Below are 22854 nucleotides of genomic sequence, written 5' to 3'. Positions count from 1 at the left end.
CATGGTGTATAATATTTTGAATGTATTGCTGAATTCAGTTTGCTAGTATTTTGTTTTTGTATCTATGTTCATCAGGGATATCGGCTTATACTTTTCTCTCTTTTTAGTGTTTAGTCTGGTTTTGGTATGAGAGTATTGCTGACCCTCATAAATAAAATGTTTTTGGGGCCTTTCCTCCTTTTCATTTTTTTTAGAATATTTGAGAAGGATAAATGTGAATTTGCTTTGAATGTTTAGTAAAATTCACCTGTGAAGCCATTTGGTCCAGGGTTTTTGTTTGTTCTGAGGTTTTTAATTACTTCTTAAATTTCTGTTTTTTTTAAAAAATTATTTCTTTATTTTGTATTATTATTTTTAATCCTCACCCAGGGATATTTCCATTGATTTTTAGGGAGAAGGGAAGAGAGAGAAACATTGATGTGAGAGAAATGCATTGGTTGTCTCCTGCAGGAGCCCTGACCACAGCCTGGGCTGGGGCGGAGCCTGAAACCAAGGTACATGCCCTTGATTAGAATCGAACCTGGGACCCTTTGGTCTGCAGGCTGAAGATTATATGTTTCTAGGAATTTATTCATTTCTTCCAAGTTGTCCAATTTGTTGGTGTATAATTGTAGTATTTTCTTATGATCCATTTGGTGTCAGTTGTCACTTCTGTTTCATTTCTGATGTTTTTTATTTGGGCCTTCTTCTCCTTCTCCTTCTCCTTCTCCTTCTCCTTCTCCTTCTCCTTCTCCTTCTCCTTCTCCTTCTCCTTCTCCTTCTCCTTCTCCTTCTCCTTCTCCTTCTCCTTCTCCTTCTCCTTCTCCTTCTCCTTCTCCTTCTCCTTCTCCTTCTCCTTCTCCTTCTCTTCTCCTTCTTCTTCTTGTTATAGGTTTATCAATTTTCTTTATATTTTCAAAGAAACAGCTCTTGGTTTTATTGATCTTTTCTGTTGTAGTTTTTTGTTTAGAATCTCCTTCATTTATTTCTGTCCTGATCTTTATTATTTCCGTGCTTTAACTCACTTTGGGCTTTCTTTATATGTCATTTTCACTTGTTTCGAGGTATCTTTTTATTTCTCCCTTGATTTTTTTGGTTAACCCATTCATTGTTTAGTAACACACAATTTAGCCTCCATGTATTTGTGTGTTTTTCAGTTTTCTTCTTCTAATTGATTTCTGGTATTATACCATTATGATCAGAGAAGATGCTTGATAGGATTTTAGTCTTCTTAAATTTATTGAGTCTTATTTTGTGGCCTAACATGTGGTCTATCCTAGAAAATGTTTCATGTGCACTTGAAAAAATGTATATTCTGCTACTTTTGGGTGAAATGTTCTAAAAATATCAGTTAAGTCCAGCTAATCTAATGTGTCATTTAAGGCTGCTGTTTCCTTATTGATTTTATTTCTGGTTGATCTATTTACTGATGTCAATGGGGTGTTAAAGTCCCCTACCGTGAATGTATTACTATCAATATCTACCCTTATGTCCAACAATATTTGCTTTATATATTTAGGTGTTTCTATGTTGGGTGCCTAGATGTTTATGAGAATTATACCCTCTTGATTAAATTGATATCTTAATCATGAAATGCCCTTGTCTCTTGTTACAGCCATTGTTTAAAGTATTTTGTCTGATATGAGTATCACTACCCTAAAAATGAAAAAAAAAAAGATTAAGAATAATAGGTCTGATTATGGGTTTAGGGAAATGGTTACTCTTTTATACTATTGGTATGGACATACATTTTTGTATATTTTGGGAAGAACAATTTGGCAGTGCCTAAGTTGAAAAACAAAAGCAAACACCTTTTGAACTTACAGTTTTCCCTCTAGGATATATGCACAAAGGTATATTTACAAATTACAGCATTATAATAACATCAGAATTCCACATTGGGAGAATGATTCAATAAATTATCATCATAAATGAGGAGACTACATCAAGATGACAGATGAGCTCATGTTCTCTTTTCTCCCCAGATCATGACAGAAAAATTTATTTAAGAGACTAAATCTACTTTTATTTTTAAAATTCTTTCTTGATTAAGGTGTCACATATTTGTCCTCATCCCCCCATTCCCATCCCACACCCCTCCCCACGGATGCCCCCACCCCCCTGTTGTCCTTAACCATTGGTTAGGCTCGTATGCATGCACACAAGTCCTTTGGTTGATCTCTCCCCGCTACCCCCACCCTCCCCTATCCTCCCTCTGAGGCCCGATAGTCCGATCGATGCCTCCTTATTTCTGGGTCTGTTCTTGTTCATCAGTCTATGTTGTTCATCATTTCCCCTAGATGAGTGAGATCATGTGTTACTAGAAATATACTTATAAGAACCGAATGTGAGACGAGCAATAATAGTTATGCTGACAGGCAAATGAATCAGTCTGTAGTGAGTTTCTTTCTGGACCAACAGTTCTTTTGAGACCCAATTTCAATGTCCACCAGTTCCTTATGTGTACATGTCAGCACTGACTTTTCAGTTCTGAATGGTGGACAAATGGTGATAATGCAGGTCCAACTCCCTCTGGTTTGGTCTCGCCCAGACCCAGGGGCGCGGCCTCACCTGGACCCAGGGGTGCGCGGCCTCACCCAGACCCAGGGGCGTTCGGCCTCACCCGGGCCCGGGACCCAGCCTCACCTGGATCCACGGGCGCATGGCCTCACCCGGACCTGGGGGCGTGCGGCCTACCCGGACCCGGGATCCAGCCTCACCTGGACCCAGGGGTGTGGCCTCACCCAGACCCGGCACCCAGCCTCACCCGGACCCAGGGGCGCGTGGCCTCACCCGGACCCAGGGGCACGCAGCCTCGCCCTGACCCAGGACCCAGCCTCACCCGGACTCAGGGGCGCGCGGCCTCACGCGGACCTGGGACCCAGCGGGGCTTCGTCTTCTTGATCCCCACTCCTGTCGGTCAATTCCCTCTCAGCAATTCCTTCGGCCATTTTCTCAAAGCTCCAGGGCGGCTGCCACGGAACTCGCTGGGCTGTGGGCTCGGCGAAGCTCCGGTGTGCCCAGTGCGCGGCGGCGGGCTGGTCTGAGGTCGTTGCAGCGGTACTCAGGTCTGCAGCGGCAACCAGTCGCCGGGCGAGCGCACCTGGATCCGGGACCCAGCGGGGCCTCGTCTTCCCGATCCCAACTCCCATCGGTCAATTCCTTCTCAGCAATTCCTCCGGCCATTTTCTCAAAGCTCCGGGGCGGCTGCCGCGGAACTCGCTGGGCAGCGGGCTCGGCAAAGCTCCGGTGCGCCCGGTGTGCGGTGGCGGGCTGGTCCGAGGACGCTGCAACGGCGCTCGGGTCTGCAGGGGCGGCCAGTCGCCGGGCGTGCGCACCTGGCCGCTTCCGGGGCGCAGAGATTCTCAAAGGACTCGGAGGTCAGCAAGCGCGGGGTCTCCCACCCCATGTCTCCCAGGGGCTCGTCTGTTCGTGCTCGGCAGCGAGTGGAGCCGTCCCCTCAGCCGGAGATCGCCGGGGGAACCACACCGAGCACGTTCCAGGCCGCCATTGTGTCGCCAGAGCCGTAGTTCTTAAAGTGTGATCTTTGGCTCACCGGCATCAGCATCATCCCACGTCCCCCTCTCTTTTATTCTAGTTGTAGAGCATCCGCTCAGCCAGCCCTCCGGTGGTTCTGGATGGTGTCTGCTCTGTTTTCCAGTTGTAGTTTCAAAATTGTTGTGGTAGGCAACCATCAGGCGTCCGCCCTATGCCTCCATCTTGGTCCTCCCTAAAAGGCTAAATCTATAACAACAAGGACAATGGGAATGTTTCAGTGAACCAGAATTTCTGTGTAATTGTTCAACTGTAGTACATGAGAAAAGATTATTTTTAAAATACATAATATCTAATTTATGCAAAAAGCTATACATGTGTGTTATACTTATATGTTTGACAAAGAAATTGTTTGGTGTATATAGAACAAATTGTTGACAGTTGTTGTTTCTAGGGAGGGGATTGAATTAGGATATGAGAGATGAGTGAAGGGAGACACTTTTTTTTTATCAAAAGAGGGGAGAAAATTAGGAGATAGATAGAAGTGAGAAGTGCAGAAGCTTTGCTTACTTTGAACTCACTCGCCTCCTGTCTTGCACCTCGCACGTTTTTTCCAGCAGTCCTTGGGAAACTAGGCTGAAGGGGAAGGGAAACCCCATGGTGGGCTACCTACAACAGCATCCTGCTCTGCATAGTTGTGTCTTTGATGAGCTGCCTTTCTTTTTGTACAGGCATTTCTAAGTCCTTCCCCCACCTCTTTTGGCTTCAACTCTGGTCAGTTCCCAAATTTGTTTTCTCATGTGGAGCTGTCTAGGGCCTGACGTTTCCAACTGTCTGCTGATGGCAAGCACGTCCGTTCTCTGACATTTTCAGTAGTTTGTGTTCCATCGCTGTACGGAATAAAAGATAAAGATGGAAGTTATATTTTTCCTAATTGAATGTGCTTTAAAATATCCCTAAATGGAAATAAAGAAGGTTTTTGATTCCTTATACTGAGATTTGAATAGAATGTATACGCATTCAAATAAAGGACTTTGAGTGTTTCTTGGAATTTAGGAATTTAAAGCTTACCCTGTTTTATGGAATTTGTGTTACATCAAAGCTGTTTGGGAGTAAAAAAAAAATAGTTTGGTAGAATAACCAGTTTGGTTCTCTCATTAGTAAAAAGATTTTCCATCAAAAAAGGTGATTGGGAAACTAGGCCATAAGAATCCTATCTGTTGTTAATTGGATAAGAAAGAAACTTGCAAGAAAACCACAAGAAAATATTTGTAGGCAAAACTTTTTAAAATAGCATGGCCTTCAGATCCATTCACTGTCCTAGGAACTGAGAACAAGAAATTAATAGCTCCTGCCTCAAGGTGCTTATAGCTGACCACTGAGTCCCGTTGTATAGTCACTCATTGTGTAATTTGTGAACTTTATTCTGTCCTCTAATATATGACATTTTTTCTCTGTGCCCAGATATTAATTATGTGGTACTTCTGCTTTTTTCCTTCTCTTTCAGGCAAAAATAGACATCTTATTAGTTGGAGATGTCACTGTTCAATACCTGTCTGATATTGTACAGAAATTGTTTTCAAATATAGCACAAGTCACCATAACCATTAGTGATGTGAGGAAGGCAGCAGCACTTCTGAATGAGTGCACATTCAACGTGGTTTTCCTGAAGATGACTTTACCAACTGCCAAGGAGCTGGAAGCTGTCAAATTAATTAGGTAAATTCCCCAAACCTTGACTCTGTACATTTAGAATAGTTTTTATTAATACCTATTTCTAGCTTGGCTGGTGTGGCTCAGTTGATTGTGTCATCCCATGCAACAGGAGGTCATGGTTCAGTTTCTGGTGAGGGTATATGCCAAGGTTGTGGACTCGATCAGCAGTAGGGGGAGTGTAGGAGGTAGCCAATCGATGTTTTTCTTCCTCCCTCTCCCTTCCTCACTCTAGAATCAATAAAAACATGTTAAAAAACAACAATGCATGTATTTCTATAAAAGTCCATAAAAATGATACTATTTCTAATTTAATTTTTAAGATGAAGGATATTTTTGTTGGCAGAATCTACATACTTTTTAAGAAATATATATTTTTATTGATTTCAGAGAGGAAGGGAGAGGGAGAGAGGAGATAGAAACATCAATGATGAGAGAGAATCATTGATCGGCTGCCTCCTGCACACCTCACACTGGGGATCGAGCCCACAACCTCGGCATGTGTCCTGACCAGGAATCGAATCTGGGACCCTTCAGTCTCCAGGCTGATGCTTTATTCCATTGAGCCAAACTGGCTAGGGTTATATATGTTGTTTTTATTTTATTTGACATACGGTTATAAAAATGTTCATTTTAACTTAAAAAGTAACAGGTGTGGCGCTGACCAGTTTGGTTCTGTGTTTAGAGTGTCAGCCCGTGGACTGAAGGGTTGTGGGTTTGATTCCCAGTCAAGGGCACATACCTCGGTTGAAGGTTTGCTCCGAGGCCCCAGTTGGGGAGTATGTGGGAGGCAACCAGTTGATGTGTCTCTCTCACATCAGTGTTTCTCTCTTTCTCGGTTCCTCTCCCCTCCCTTTCACTCTTTCTGAAAAATCAATGGAAGCTGTCAAATTAATTAGGTAAATATCCTTGGTGAGGATTAAAAAAATTCAAAAGTAATAGGTATGGATGAAAATGTAAGAATTAATTGTTCATAGAAATTTATTTGATATATAATGCTTACCTTAATTGCATAGAGACTCCTTTTTAATAACTATGTCATTAAAATGGCAAATCTTTTCAGAATTTATAAATTGTTATGGCAGATACTGAAGCAGGTGAACAATCTTAGCTCCATGGCATGTTGGCTATGGACTGAAGATGTTTCTCTTAAAAGATATCCTAATGTGAAAGAGCCCTGAAGCTCTCTGGATCTACTGAGTCCAGATAAATACCACCTGTAATATTCTTATAGCTTCATACAAGTTCTGCTTCTGTTTGAGCCCCTGCACTCTCAAGATTTGGAGTCGAGTGGTGTGAGAGTTAGGTCCTTCCTTGCCTGACTATCTAGGATTTTAAGCTATTTAGGATGATTTAAAACAGGGTTAAGTCAGAACAAATTTTCTCACCTTTTATATGAAAACTTGATAGAAAAGGTATAATTGTAGATAATATTCAAATATATAAGGACTTTTTAGAATTATAGGACAGGCCTTTCTAGGCTAAAGGACTGAGTTCAGAAACAATATTGTGATCTCTGTATCAGAAGGAGGGAGCATATTATGTTAGCAGAAAAGAATGTTGGAATGACAAAAAGCCAAAGACACTGAGTTACTTGTTAAAGAGAAAGAGACTGGCAGATAGACAGACATTACTCCTGGAATTTGTTAGAACAGTTGGTCTTCTTCATTCCTTTTGGCTTTCTGCTGGGAATATGAATCTAGACAAACCAGCAAACTACCTCAAAGTAGATCTTACTTCCAAAACATGTGAACTATCTTCTGTCTGAAGATATGCCTATATATCTATATATAAAAGCCTAATATGCTAAGTGTACAACCGTATGACCGTTCAACCAGTCGCTATGGTGCACACTGACCACCAGGGGGCAGACACTCCAACCAGTAGGTTAGCTTGCTGCTGGCATCTGGCCCATGGGGACTGAGAGAGACGGGCCATACACGCCGTGGAGCCCCTCCCACAGTTCCTCCCCGGCCCTGATAGTGCACCTGTGGGGTTTCTCGGCCTGGCCTGCACCCTCTTGCAATCCGGGACCCCTCAGAGGATGTCAGAGGTTTCGGCCTGATCCCCACAGGCCAGGCCAAGTGACCCCACCCACCGGGCCTCTTGTTTTATTATATATCTTAAAACAAAAACCCCTCCTATAGTCAGAATCCCCCTGTTTGGGGGTTGATAATAATATCTCATTTATAGAGTATTAAAAAGTTTTATAACGGCTTTATTAGGGAGGTAGGGCAAGGTTTCATCATTCCTATTTGACAGCTTAGAAAACTGAGGCTGAGTTGACTTGCCTGAGACCACATGGGCTTCTTTTCACACAACTCAGACCAGAGCATTTTCCTTATTGTTCTTTCTAAAAGTCTGTAATTAATTGTCTCCCGTATTGCAGCCTCTTCATTTATACCTCTGAGATTCAGTATATGCCAAACGTAGTAAAAACTAAATACATACATAGCTTGGGAGGAGCACTGGAACAAATTAGTATGGCTGAGCTCTGTCTTCATTCTCAAAGTACACTCTTCGCTGTGCCTCTCCAAATAGAGTAGACTTTGTATTTGCTCATTATTGAAACTACAGTTTGAACAGGATAAGAATACAGTTCTGTTTAAGAACAAGTTTTATGTCTAGGGGGCATTAATTAAAACCAGTAGGTTTGAGAAAAGAACTTTCTGTCTGATACTCATCTCTGTGAATTCTCCCTACTCTTGCTTCTTTGCTCTAAATAACATAGCTTTAAAATTTCTTAGCAGGAAAAAGAAGGTAGATAAAGGCACTATATGTACACACATGCATATGATAGTTCTACTATTTTGCTTTTTGTAAAAGCATTTGTTTAAAAACAGGATAATTTGTGGAATACACTTGAATTTGATTTTCTTGTCTTTTGTTACACTATTCTTAATATCTAGTATACATAGGTCTACAGTAATAGCAAGTATTCAGTAACTTGCTATAGGTGTGAGTGAGTAGGGAAGAAAATGAGTTCTAGCTTTTGTGTTCCTCTCTGAAAAAAAAAAAAAAGACAGTGATTTATTCATAGAAGCTTTGCCTTTCATGATGGTTTAGAGATAAGAAATGTCTCTAAAATTTCCTTTTTTGTCCTCAGCACGGTTATGAGTTTATGATTTATGAATTATTTAAACCCTTGTACAGAATGTTTGTATTTTTGAATGGTATTAATTTTATTTATTTATTTTAATCCTTTAAACATTTTATTTTATTGTTGACAGTATTACAGATGTCTCCCATTTCCCTCCCCCCTGGTATCCCTCCACACAGCCCCTACTCACCCACCCACGTCTTCACCACCCTATTGTTCATGTCCAGGGGCTTTGCATATAAGTATATAAGTTCTTTAGTTTATCTCTCCTCATCCCCACACCCCGCACATGGAGGCATGTCAGTCTGTTCCATTCCTCCATGCTTCAGGTCTTATTTTGTTGGTCAATTCAGTTTGTTTATTAGATTCCACAAATAAGTGAGATCATGTGATATTTGTCTTTCTCAGATTGGCTTATTTCACTTAGCATAATAGTCTCCAGGTCCATACATGCTGTCCTGAAGGGTAAAACATTCCTTTTTTTTTTTTTTAACAGCTGCATAGTATTCATTGTGTAAATGTCCCACAGCATCATTTTTATCCACTCATCCACTGATGGGTACTTGGGCTGTTTCTAAATCCTAGCCATTGTAAATAGCACTGCTATGAACATAGGGGTGCATATATTCTTTATGATTGGTGTTTTGGGGGTTTTAGGATATATTTCCAGAAGTGGGTTTGCTGGGTTAAATGGCAATTCCATTTTGAATTTTTTTGGGAAACTCCATACTGTTTTCTATAGTGGCTGTACCAATTTGCATTCCCACAAGCACTGAACTAGTGTTCCCTTTTCTCTGCATCCTCACCAGCTCTTGTTGTTTGTTGATATATTGAGCTATTCTGACAGATGTGAGGTGATAACTCATTGAGGTTTTAATGACTAGTGATTTTGAACATTTTTTTTTCATATGTCTCTTGGCTATTTGTATATGCTCTTTGGAATATTGTCTATTTAGGTCCTCTGCCCATTTTTAAATTAGATTGTTTGTCTTCCTTTTGTTGAATTGTATGAGTACTTTATATATTTTGGTAATTAACCCCTTATCAGACGTGTAATTGCCAAATATGTTTTCCCATACACTGGGTTCCTTTTTCATTTTGATGGTAGTTTCTTTTGCTGTGCAGAAGCTTTGTATTTTGCACAAATTTGTGCATGGATGGGGTCCCTGGTGCACAAATTCATGCATGGGTGGGGTCCCTCAGTTTGACTGATGATTGGGGTCAATCGGGGCCCATAGGGACCGGCTGGTTGTGGGGAGGGACTACGGGAGGTTGGCTGGCCATGGGAGATTGGCTGTGGGAGCACACTGACCACGAGGGGGCAGCCCCTGCATTGAGCATCTTCCCCCTGGTGGTCAGTGCATCCTCATAGTGACCAGTCGACTGGTCATTCAGTTGACTGGTCGTAACAGTCTCTTAGGCTTTTATATATAGATAGATAGATAGATAGATAGTCCCATTTGTTTATTTGTTCCTTTGTTTCTTTTGCCCTAGGAGATGTATCAGCAAAAATTCTTCTACGTCTGAGATTTTACTGCATATACTTTTTAGGATTTTTATGGTTTCATGGCTTACATTTAAGTCTTTTATCCATTTTTGGGTTTATTCTTGTGTATGGTATAAGTTGGTGGTCTAGTTTCACCTTTTTACATGTGTCTGTCCAGTTTTCCCAAAACCATTTGTTGAAGAGACTACATTTACTCCATTGGTTGTGCTTGTCTCCTTTGTCAAATATTAATTGATCATAATGGTGTGGAGAGAGCAGTTTCTGGGGTCTTTGTTCTGATCCATTAGTATGTATGCTTGTTTTGTGCCAGAAACAGGCAGTTTTGAGTATAGTGGGTTTGTAGTATAGTTTGATATCTGGTTTTGTGATCTCTCCTACTTTGTTCTTCTTTCAAAGGATTGCTGCAGCTCTTTGGGGTCCCTTATGAGTCCATATAAATTTTTGGAGAATTTGTTCTAGTTCTGTGCAGAATGCCATTGGTATTTTAATAGGGATTGCATTGAATCTATAGACTGCTTTGGGTAGTATGGACATTTTTCTTTCTCATGCTGTTATAATTAGCACTCAGTTCCTTAAACATCTTTATAGCCATTGATTTGAACTCCATTTCTGATAGGTTGCTTGCCTCCATTTCATTTAGTTCTTTTTCTGGAGATTCCTTTTCTTTAATTTGTGGGTTGTTTCTTTGTCTCCCCATTTATCTGTCTCTTTGTATTTGTTTCTATATATTATAGAGAAATGTTATATCTCCCAGTCTTTGTGGGATGGCTTTATGTAGAAAGTGTTTTGAGGGATTTAGTGGTGCTGTCTCTTTGGTCACCTGAGCTAGATGCTCTAGGATTGCCCCTTGTGTCCATTATTTGAGATCTCCTGCTATAATTGGGACTTGATTATTGATGTCCCATTCATGGAGGGAATATCCCCTCTGACTTGTTGACAGTGAGGCTCAACTCCAATCTTGTCATGCCAGCTCTTATACAGGTTTGACATAACAGAAAAGACAAAATAGGACTGAACCAAAACACCACCAAAATAAAGTTATGCAAAACAACAACAGGAAAGACTAAGAAGGAAAAAAAAGAGAAAGAAAGCAAAGAAAAGGTAAAAAATATACTAAGAGACATGAGACCAAACACTTAGAGGGGATATAAAACAGAGGGAGAAAGAAGAAGAAAATATGGCAATAAGGGAGCAAGGAGAAAGCTAAAAGAACTAATATAGGGATGAAAAAGAAAAGAAAACAGAAAATAATGAAATAATAATGAATTTAGGGCAAAGTCAGCCAGCCTAAAAATAAACAACAAGTAATAATAATGAATTTAAAATGTGGTAACAATGGATATATTAAGATACTAGAGGCCTGGTGCACGAAATTCGTGCATGGGGGGGTGTCCCTCAGCCCAGCCTGCACCCTCTCCAATCTGGGACCCCTCGGGGGATGACCGACTGCAGGATTAGGCCTAAATGGCAGTTGGACATCCCTCTCACAATCCGGGACTGCTGGCTCCCAACTACTTGCCTGCCTGCATGCCTGATTGCCCCTAACTGCTTCTGTCTGCCAGCCTGATTTCCCCCTAACCACTCCCTTGGAGGCCTGATTGACGCATAACTGCTCCCCTGCTGGCCTGATCACCCCCAACTGCCCTCCCCTGCCAGCTTGATTACTCCCAACTGCTCACCCCTGCTGGCCATCTTGTGACAACATTTTTGCAGCCATCTTATGATGATGTTGCGTGAGGGTATTGCGTGATGCCACCTAGGCTTTTATTATATAGGATAGGTAGGAAAAGTTAAACAGAAAAAGAAAAGAGAGAAGAGAAAAACAAAATAAAATGAGAAAAAATCTACACTAATAAAAGAGAAAGATGCGAATTGACTGTACCTTTGTGGCACCCACCAGCCAATCAGGAGTGAGTATGCAAATTAACCCAACAAAGATGGTGGATTAATTTGCATACACAGGCGCCGTGTGGCCGGGGGGCGGGATGCTTGTGTCATTGCCATGGCGATGATGCAGGCGTTCCACAACGCCCCAGCCACTCCAGGCCTCTGGGCAGCATGGGAAGGCAGAAAGGCATCTCCAGGCCAGAGCAAGGGCAGAAAGGCGGCAGCCAGGGGAAGGTGGGCCTATTCTTGCCCGAATCTTCATGCATCGGGCCTCTAGTAATAACAATAAAAAGACAAAAAGTGAATAGAATCAATAGAAAGAGAAAAATTAGAGATATGTAAGAAAAAAGAGGGAAAACAAACAGCAAACAAAAAAACAAAACCCACTCCCTCACACACACTCAAAAACCTTTAGGTTCACTATTTTTGGAGCTCACTGGGTTTTGCTTTAATGTTATTGAATCTGGTCTGTTGGTGTGTCTATCAGGGGCCTCCCTGGAGCTTCTTTGGCCCTGGGCAACCTGATTGAGGCCAGATAGTTTGTAGCCCCTAATAGTCCATGGGTGGGGCCTCCTTAGTCTAGAACCTGGATCTGCTTGAGTCTCACACCTTGAGTTTCCCAGTTCTGAGCTGCTCTCCCTTCTACCAAGCAGCTGGGCTCTGTTGGTATATCCTGGTCTTGGCCAGGATGGTTTGTTCAGACTAGTGTTGGGAGTGGTTCTTGTAGGACAGGGGGCTGGGCACTTTCTCTCTTAATGCCTCAGCCTGGCTTTCTGGCTCTGCTTTGCTGCCACCTGCAGGGTAACAGATTTCCAGCCCTGGGCTGTTCCCCCTTATCTCATATCACTGCAAGTCAGGTTAGAAGTAGCTGTTTTGCCAGTGGGAAAGAGGGCATTTCCCCTGCATTCAGGTGGGCAGGGCTGATCCTCCTTCCTGGTTCTACTGTCCAGTCCCCTTTTGACCACCAGCAGGAGTTCCTACAGATCTGCAGCCTCTTCAGTCTTCTCAGGTCCTCAGTTCTAATAGGTATGAGTAAGTTCACAGCTGGGGCGAGAGTCCTGCAGATCAGTGATGGCCGCCATGTTTCCTGTGGCAGTGTCTGCATCTGGCACGCGGGGTCTAGTGTGTCCTGGCAGTGTCCTCCACAGGTGCATGTTGTTGGGGGTGGTCGTGTGTGGGTTCCTGCAGCCGCAGCAAGTCTGGGTGGTGGCTAGGCAGGGTGCCTAGCCACTGCCGCTCCCCACAGCCTCTTCCTGAGGTAGACCTTATTGTTTGTATTTTTTGATCCTTAGTATGAGTTGTGCAGGAGGCAGCTGATCAATGATTCTCTTAGGTAATGAGTTTTTCTTAAGGTAATAAGTCCTATAAACATAGCGATCCATTTATAAGGCATTTAAACTTTCCTCTTTCCTAAAGCACTAACATTTAATGATAAACCAAATTGAAGAGTCTTAGTTTAGCTTAGATCTTTGTTGTTATTTTATAATATCTCTGAATAGGTCCAGAAAAATATACAACTATTTACCTTACTCTTCTCTCTTTTGGCACTTTATGTGCCTCACAGTGAATGAGAAACTTCCTATAGAGTAGAAGTGTCCAAACTTATTTTAAGTATTAGAGCACATGATCATTTTGGAATGAAACATAAGCAGCCTCCTTAAAAAGACTCTTCAATTTGTTTTTATAGAAAAACTATGTTTTCAGCTTGGAGCTAATCATTGATCAATTTTAATCATTCATAAAATTATCAGTAGCTTACAGACTTACATTTTTAAGAGTTATGGTACATCTCATTTATAGGTTAACATTCCTAATAATACTCCTTAATTACATTTCATTTTATGAATACATTTTTTTTTGAGCTAGATGAACTCAGTGGTAAAATATTTAACATAGTTTTAGGATTCATATGGTTGGCTCCAGAATTCTGGAGATATTTGACCCTTCAAAGTTGAGCCACATTCAAGGAGCAGATACTTGACAAGTCAGATATATTCAGACACTTTATCTTAAAAAGGCAGGTACATAAAACTAAAATGTGTTTCAAACTAATTAATATTGATTGGATCCTGTCAGAAATTATGATTCTCCATTTCATGAAATGTCTCTACTGTTATTAAAATTCTGTGATTCTCATGAGTTCAGAGCAGTTTAGCAGTAGGAAAGGAATGCAGAATGTGGTTCTCTTTGCTCAGTCTACAAATCAGGTTTGACTCTGATTTTACTTTTTCCTATATAGTTGCAATTGTTTGATTGACTAACTTATTATTTAACTAAGAAAATTCTATCTTCTGGGCCACAGGAATCTAACAAGTTGTTGTGTTATGTCCCTGATTCCAAAACATCCTATACTTGACAATTTAACTCAGTAAATTTTATTAGGCAGTTTGCATGACTGGTTCCCCTAGATATTTGACAACACACACAATAACAACAAAATATGTAAGTAGTTTTAGTAAAAACATTATTCCATAAATTGATGGTGGTATAAATCAGAACTGGGAAAATTCTAGATCTTTAACATTTCTAGCATCATATCATGTGGTGAACCTGACTTAGAAAGTTCATAGGAGGAACTCTTCTGACAAATAGCACAGTGGGAGCAGGGCACACTGTCCTTCACTGTCGACCAGAATAAACTAAGGACTTGACTACATTTTATTGCAGGTGCCCTATTAGTAGCAAATGAACTCAGTGTTTTTAAATTTTTAGTAAAACCCTCAATTTTCTTACTGAAAATGCTTGTCTTAATTAATTAATTAACAAAAAACATTATTTGTTATGTATCAAATAGGCCACACCAGGTTAGTCTGGCTGCATTGGGACATGCAGAGCACAATAGGTAACTGTATTCAAGAAGGTCACAACCTAAAAGTGATATTGGCTTTTGTCTCTTGAAATTCTTGCAGCTCAAAAGCAAGTAAATTTAGCAATTTTTCCAGCTCCATAAGGATTTATAAGAACCCTTTGATCCTCTTATTAGATGATAGATTTCAGAGGTTCTTTAGTCAGCCAAGTATACAACTTAGCTCATAAGGCTTTGAATGATCTTTTTCCCCCCTAGGTACCAGGGAATAAACCTGGAGATGAAGGCAAGACTGGGGATAGCACTGCTGCAATTTGAGCTGCCTCCAGTTCCAGAAAGACTAGAGACAGTCATAGAAATGGACACTAAAATATCAGTATCTGGGTTAAAAAGTCATCTTATACGTTGGAAAATACGGTAGTCCAATATATCTAATCCCTTATATCTAATCCCATCAATATAGTCCAATATACCGTATTTTCTTGGTGTATAAAACGACTTTTTAACCCAGGAAAATCTTATACGCCGAGTCGTCTTATAGGCCGGAAAGTACGGTACACTTATAAGAACCGAAAATGAGACAAGCAATAATGGTTATGCTGACAGGCAGATGAATCAGTCTGTAGTGAGTTTCTTTCTGGGCCAACAGTTCTTTTGAGACCCAATTTCAATGTCCACCAGTTCCTTATGTGTACATGTCAGCAATGACATTTCAGTTCTGGATGGTGGACAAATGGTGGTAATGCAGGTCCGACTCTCTCTGGTTTGGTCCTGGGCAACCTGCAGTGACGCACAGCTGCTAACTGCTAGTATGGCAAGGCGACGTCACCGTCTTCTATCTCTGGACTGCTTCTCTTCTGTCTTCATGGCTGGAATAGTCCTGTCGATTCCTCTCTGTTGCTGGAATCCACATGGTCTCGGAGTTGTTTTCTGAAAATATACAAACATATTCTCGACCAAAAGTAAATGAAGGAATATTTTCTATAAATTTGACTTGGGATCCTATTTCATTTTTTGCCCAAATGATTTTCCTCTGGCTTGTTTTGACACCTTGTGTGTTTTTCATGGGTGTCTTGCTTTTAGCCTTACAATTAATTTTCTAAAGTATTAATTTTCTAGATGTAATTTACTTACAGGATATTTTCCTTACATGATATTCTTCTATTATCCCCCCCTTTTTTTGATTTAAATATTAGGAGGCTTTTGAAAATTTTATAATGTAGTCTTGATGGCTTTTAAATTTTAATTTTTTGCACTATAATATTACTGTTTTAGATTCAATACATGGTGCACAATTTTATCATGAGGTGAACTACCAATAAAAATTTTAGTTAACACTTTAGGAACACCTTTTTTGTCCAGTACAATTAATTTTTCTAGAATATTTGCTTGTTTCAACTAGCCAATTTAAATTTGCCTGAAAACTTGACTACTATTTTACTGTCAAATTTATTACTCTAACAACAATCTTATTTTACCCTGTAAATATTAGTGGAAAGGATTATTTGCCTTCTTGAGTAGGTCCTGAGCATTCCTGGTGGTAGGCTGGATTTAGATATCATAAACCCACTTCCCCATACCATGGGTACAAGACAACTCAAACAAGTCTTGTTGGAGTGAGAGGGCAGCTGCTGTCGGCCAAGTCTCTGTCTGTTACCCGGGTCCCGATTTGAGCTGGGCATGGGAAGCGAGGCAGCCATGGGGGCAGTAGACCTCCCTCAGAAGGGGTGAGGGTTCAGGCCCCTGCAAAGTTGGGGGGGTGAGGGTCTGTGCTCCACCTCTGTTGACCCCAATTTCTCTCCTGATGCCCCCTCTGCGACTGTGCCTGTCTTAGGTTGTTCCTTCCCTGAGGAATCTTACCCATCTCTGGCTAACCAGCCATCCTCCGGGGCCAAGCAGGGTGATGTGAGGTTGAGTTCTGTCTCCTTGGTAGCCTATGCCCCCATGGCCTCCACGCCCAGCACCTGCCTTGGGATCCCCTCGCCTGCTGGCTGGGCCCCAGCACTGATCACATATCTTGGGGAATCCGGGTTTCTTCTCCAGGGAGGGCTCAGTTCGCCCCACTGGGCAAGAGACAGATCCATGGTACCAGTCATCACGAGACTTCAACCTTGACATGAACAGAGAGCTCAGGCAACAGCTGTGAGCATTTGAATTGTGAGAAGAGGGTCCCTCTTAGCCTAAAGGGCAAGAGGGACCAATATAGAATGCTCAGGTGCCTTCCCAGGAGGTCCTCTACACAATAAAAGTGATTAAATCCTTACATGTCCTTTTTAAATTGCTGCCAGACATTCAAAGAATTAGTTTGTAAATTTGCTTGGGATAATTGTATATTATGCTGTTGTAATTCTAAAATATCAAGAGATGTGTTACGTTTGTCTCCAAGTACCAAACAGATGATTTTTTTTTTTAATCCCCAAGGATTTGAGGAACTATTATAAGTAATGGGGGTGATCCAAATCTGGGAAAAATTTTAATGACAGTGTAGAATAATATCATGTAAGGATATTCTTTTTTTTTGTCCATGGCAATTCCCTTTCAAACTGGCTGTCCATTTCTTTTTGTATAGACAAGGTCTTAGTTACATTTTCTGCACCTCTACCAGGGGCACGTAGTGATAGTAGTGACACCCTTTTTTTTGGTGTCCACACAAGCCAGAAACCTCTCTTTAATTTTACACACAAAGGGGCATTGTTTTGATTTTGTGTCATAAAAAAGGGAAGCTGGGTGGAGACCCCTGTGTATTTATACTTTCTTGCCCCACCCATGGACCTCCTGGATGACCAAGGTGTTTGGTATTATTGGTAACTACATTAGTCAGGGGATCAGCCCACGTAAGGGGTCTTACCCATGAAGAGTCAGGAGCATAAGTCCAAAATACTTCCCCTCTTGTCCCAGGTAAAATTACCGTACATCTGATGATTGCTAGCATGACTAGAAAGGCGTTCTCGTGCATTCTTGGGTTTCTGGTTACCTCACAATTTCTTCCCTGAGGTTTGATGTTCTGATTGATGTTTCTCTGTTTCTGGATCTGTTTTTTTCCCCATCAGTTTATGTTGTTCATTAGATTCCACAAATGAGTGAGATCATGTGATATTTATCTTTCTCTGCCTGGCTTATTTTACTAAGCATAATGTTCTCCATCTCCATCCATATTGTTTCAAATGGTAAGATCTCCTTCTTTTTTACCGTAGCGTAGTATTCCATTGTGTAGATGTACCACAGTTTTTTAATCCACTCATCTGCTGATGGACACTTAGGCTGTTTCCAAATCTTAGCTATGGTGAATTGTGCTGCTATGAACATAGGGATGCATATATCCTTTCTGATTGATGTTTCCAGTTTCTTGGGATATATTCCTAGAAGTGGGATCACTGGGTCAAATGGCAGTTCTATTTTTAGTTTTTTAAGGAAACTCCATACTGTTCTCCACAGTGGCTGTACCAGTCTGCATTCCCACCAGCAGTGCACAAGGGTTCCTTTTTCTCCACATCGTCGCCAGCACTTGTCATTTGTGGACTTGTTGATAATGGCCATTCTGACAGGTGTGAGATGGTACAGCATTGTTGTTTTGATTGGCATCTCTCCGATGATTAGTGATTTAGAGCAGGTTTTCATATGTCTCTTGGCCTTCCTTCTGTCTTCTTTCGAAAAGTGTCTATTTAGATCAGTTGCCCATGTTTTGATTGGGTTGTTTATCTTCTTTTTGTTAAGCTGCATGAGTTCCCTGTAAATGTTGGAGATTAAACCCTTATCATTGACATCATTGGCAAATATGTTCTCCCATGCAGTGGGCTTTCTTATTGTTTTATTGATAGTTTCTGTTGCTGTACAAAAGCTTTTTATTTTGATGTAGTCCCATTTGTTTATTTTCTCTTTAGCTTCCATTGCCCTAGGAGCAGTATCAGTGAAGAAGTTCTTTTGGCATATGTCAGAGATTTTTCTGCCTGTAGATTCCTCTAGTATTTTTATGGTTTCCTGTCTTATGTTTAAGTCCTTGATCCATTTGGAGTTTATTTTTGTGTATGGTGTAAGTTGGTGGTCTAGTTTCATATTTTTGCATGTATCTGTCCAATGTTCCCAACACCATTTATTGAAGCAACTGTCTTGACTCCATTGTATGTTCATGCCTCCTTTGTCAAATATTAATTGAGCATAGTGATTTGGATCGATTTCTGGGTTCTCTATTCTATTCCATTGATCTATATGTCTGTTCTTGTGCCAATACCAGGCAGTTTTGAGAACAGTGGCTTTGTAATATAGCTTGAAATCTGGTATTGAGATCCCTCCTACTTTGTTCTTCTTTCTCAGGATTGCTGTAGCTATTCGGGGTCTTTTTTCATTCCAGATGAATTTTTGGAAAGTTTGTTCTAGGTCTGTGAAGTATGCCGTTGGTATTTTAATGGGAAGTGCATTGAAATTATAGATTGCTTTGGGTAGCAATCTATATTTTGATGATGTTGATTCTACCAATCCATGAACATGGTATGTTCTTCCATCTGTTTTTGTCTTCCTCTATCTCTTTTTTCAGTGTTGTGTAGTTTTACACATATAGGTCTTTTACCTCCTTAGTTAAGTTTATTCCTAGGTATCTTAATTTTTTTGGTGTGATAGTAAATGGGATTGCTTTTTTATTCTCTCTTTCTGTAAGTTCATTATTGGAGTATAGAAATGCCATAGATTTCTTAGCATTTATTTTGTATCCTGCTACTCTGATGAATTCATTTATTAAGTCTAATAATTTTTTGATGGAGTCTTTAGGGTTTTCTAAGTACAGTATCATGTCATCTGCAAATAAGGACAGCTTTACTTCTTCTTTTCCAATTTGGATGCCTTTTATTTCTTCTTTTTGTCTGATTGCAATGGCTAGTATTTCCAACACTATGTTGAACAGGAGTGGTGAGAGTGGGCATCCCTGTCTTGTTCCTGTTCTTAGGGGAAATGGTTTTAGTGTTTGCCCATTGAGTTATGATGTTGGCTGTGGGTTTGTCATATATGGCTTTTATTATGTTGAGGTATGATCCTTCTATTCCCAGCTTGCTGAGAGTTTTTATCAAGAAAGGGTGTTGGATTTTGTCAAATGCTTTTTCTGCATCAATTGATATGACTATATGGTTTTTATCTCTCAATTTGTTTATGTGATGTATCACGTTTATTGATTTGCGAATTTTGTACCATCCTTGCATCCCAGGGATAAATCCTACTTGGTCGTGGTGTATGATCTTTCTGATGTACTGCTGGATTCAATTTGCTAGAATTTTGTTGAGGATTTTGGCATCTATGTTCATGAGGGATATTGGCCTGTAATTCTCTTTCATTGTGTTGTCTTTATCTGGTTTTGGTATTAGGGTGATGCTGGCTTCATAGAAGGAGCTTGGAAGTGATCCTTCTTCTTGAATTTTCTGGAATAGTCTGAGGAGGATAGGTTTTAGCTCTTCCTTGAATGTTTTGTAAAACTCCCCTGTGAAGCCGTCTGGCCCCGGGCTTTTATTTGCTGGAAGATTTTTGATGACTGCTTCAATTTCTTCCATAGTTATCAGCCTATTGATATTTTTAGTCTCTTCCTGATTACGTTTTGGAAGGTTGTGTTTTTCTAGGAATGTGTCCATTTCCTCCAGGTTGTCTAGTTTGTTGGAATAGAGTTGTTCATAGTATTTTTTGACAATCCTTTGTATTTCTGTGGGGTCTGTTGTTATTTCACCTCTTTCATTTCTGATTTTGTTTATTTGAGTCCTCTCTCTTTGCTTCTTGGTGAGCCTGGCTAGAGGTTCATCAATCTTGATTATCCTTTCAAAGAACCAGCTCTTGGTTTCGTTGATCTTGTGTATTGTTTTTTTGGTCTCTATGTCATTCATTTCTGCTCTGATCTTTATTATTTCCTTTCTTCTGCTCATTGTTTGCTTTTCTTGTTGCTCCCTTTCTAATTCTTTGAGTTGTTGAGTTAGATGATCTATTACCATTTTTTCTTGTTTTTTGAGGTAGGCCTGTAGAGCTATACACTATCAAATAAACAAACGATGTTGAAATTTCTCTTATTTATCTTATGATTTATTTTTTAAACTGTGAGTTTTTACAGATCAGGATTCACTTTTTCCTTCCTGTTATTTTTGATCTTGCTCTTTATTTATATGTTTTTAAAAGGGTCATTTTAAAAAATAGAATTTCCCACAATTGGGATTTTGCTCACTTCATCCTTCCTTATTCTTTAAAATATTCCTCTTTACTTACATTTCTTGTAAACTGGTGGTTAGACCAAGAATCTGGATAATATTTAGTCTCATTTTTTAAAAGCAAGAATAAAAGTGGCCCATCTTACATTCTACATTTACCTGAGCAATATTCTCAAAACTGTCAAGAAATATGAACACTAACATAAAATGTTAGCAATACAGGAAATTGGGTTTGGTATCTGTGAGAACTCATAAATAAAGCATCAAATGGAGAAAATATCAGATTTAGCAAAGTATCTCTTTCCCTTGTATTTCTCAAGTAACCTGCAATTGTACTATACACCCTAGCCAGCAGCACACTTCGACTTCTCTGTATGTAATTATATGAAATAAAAATACATTCCCTTTCCTTATAAGTTGTTCAAGTGGTCTACCTTTCCCTCACTGATTTGAGATGCTACTTTTACTAAATTTCAATATTAATACCACCATTTAAAATTTTAAAGCAATAAAGAAAATCATTCTAGTTCAATTTCTAAGAGGCTAAATTATTGAATCCCAATTTTTTTTATTGTTTGAAGTATTACAAATAGTAGTACATATGTCTCTTTTTTCTCCCCATTGACTTCCCCCCGGCCTCCCCTACCCCCCAGGACATGTTCTCACCTGCCCCCCCCCCCCCAGTGTCTTGTATCCATTTGTTATGCTTATATGCATGCATACAAGTCCTTCGGTTGATCTCTTACAGCCACCCACCCGCCCCAACCTCCCTTGCCTTCCTGCTGTAGTTTGACAGTCTGTTCAATGTTTCTTTGCCTCTGTATCTATTTTTCCCCCCATTTCTTTTCTTTAAAAAATCTTGCCTCTGCAGACTAGAAATAAACATATAATAACAAAAAATGTTTGAGTCCCCGTTTCAATGTCAAACAGTTCCTTGTGTGTACATGTCAGCAATGATATCTGGATGGTGGGCACATGGTGACAATGCAGGTCGGACCCTCTCTGGTTTGGTCCTAGGCAACCTGCAGCGATGCACAGCTGCTGACTGCTAGCATGGTAAGGTGTTGTCAGCATCTTCCATCTCTGGACTGTTTCTCCTCTTGTCTTCGTGGTTGGGGCAGACCTGTCAATTCCTCTCTGTTGCAGGAATCCACATGGTCTTGGAGTTGTTTTCTGAAAATATACAAACATATTCTTGACCAAAAGTTAATAAAGGAATCTTTTCTATATAATTGATTTGGGATCCTTTATATTTTTGCCCAAACGATTTTCATTTGTCTTATTTAGACACCATGTGTGTTTTTCATGGGAGTCTTGCTGTTAGCATTACAAATGAAAATTAATTTTGTAAAGTAAAAATTTTCTAGATGTAATTTACTTATAGGATATTTTTCCTTACATGATATTACCCTACTACCCGCCCCCCTTTTTTTGATTAATGGAGGCTTTTGTAGATTTTATAATGCAGTCTTGATAACTTTAAATTTTAATTTTTTGCACAAAAATATGACTGTTTTAGGTTCATTGCATGTTCAGGAATTTTACCATGAGATGAACTACCAATAGAAATTTTAGTTAACACTTTAGGAACAGCTTTTTGTCCAGTACAATTAAATTTTCTTGAATATTCACTTATTTCAATTAGCCTATTTAAATTAATCTTAAAACTTGATTACTATTTTACTGTCAAATTTAATACTCTACCAACACTCTTAGTTTACCCTGTAAATATTAGCGGAAAGGATTATTTGCATTCTTGAGTAGGCCTTGAGCATTCCTGGTGCTAGGCTGGATTTAGATATAGGGCAGCTGCAGTTGGCCAAGTCTCTGTCTGTTACCTGGGTCCCGATCTGAGCTGGGCCAAGTCTCTGTCTGTCACCTGTGTCCCGATCTGAGCTGGGCGTGGGAAGCAAAGCAGCCATGGGGGCAGGAGACCTCCCTCAGAAGGGGTGAGGGTTCAGGCCCCTGCAAGGTTGGGGGGGTGAGGGTCTGTGCCCCACCTCTGTTAGTTCTCTCCTGATGCCCCCTCTGTGACTGTGCCTGTCTTAGGTTGTTCCTTCCCTGAGGAATCTTACCCGTCTCTGGCTAACCAGTCATCCTCCGGGGCCAAGCAGGATGATGTGAGGTTCAGTTCTGAATCCTTGGTAGCCTATGCCCCCGTGGACTCCACGCCCAGCACCTGCCTTGGGATCCCCTC

At 40.4% G+C, this 22854-nt stretch overlaps 1 protein-coding gene across 1 annotated transcript in view; it reads left to right on the top strand.

Annotated features, from left to right (window-relative positions):
- The window catches only part of SOHLH2 (spermatogenesis and oogenesis specific basic helix-loop-helix 2), a gene marked incomplete at both ends in the record, with an annotated part of 87109 nt that overhangs the window by 24282 nt on the left and 39973 nt on the right, over window positions 1-22854 (top strand). The window contains one exon of the mRNA XM_079779353.1: window positions 4982-5193. Within this exon, the coding sequence (XP_079635479.1) occupies window positions 4982-5193 (212 nt within the window). The remainder of the gene's footprint in view (window positions 1-4981; window positions 5194-22854) is intronic.

Source organism: Cnephaeus nilssonii (assembly GCF_951640355.1).
Source record: "Cnephaeus nilssonii genome assembly, chromosome: 8".
In the NCBI taxonomy this organism is placed as follows: domain Eukaryota; kingdom Metazoa; phylum Chordata; class Mammalia; order Chiroptera; family Vespertilionidae; genus Cnephaeus; species Cnephaeus nilssonii.
The sequence above is the reverse complement of the archived record's forward strand: the minus strand, read 5'-3'. Positions and strand labels throughout refer to the sequence as shown.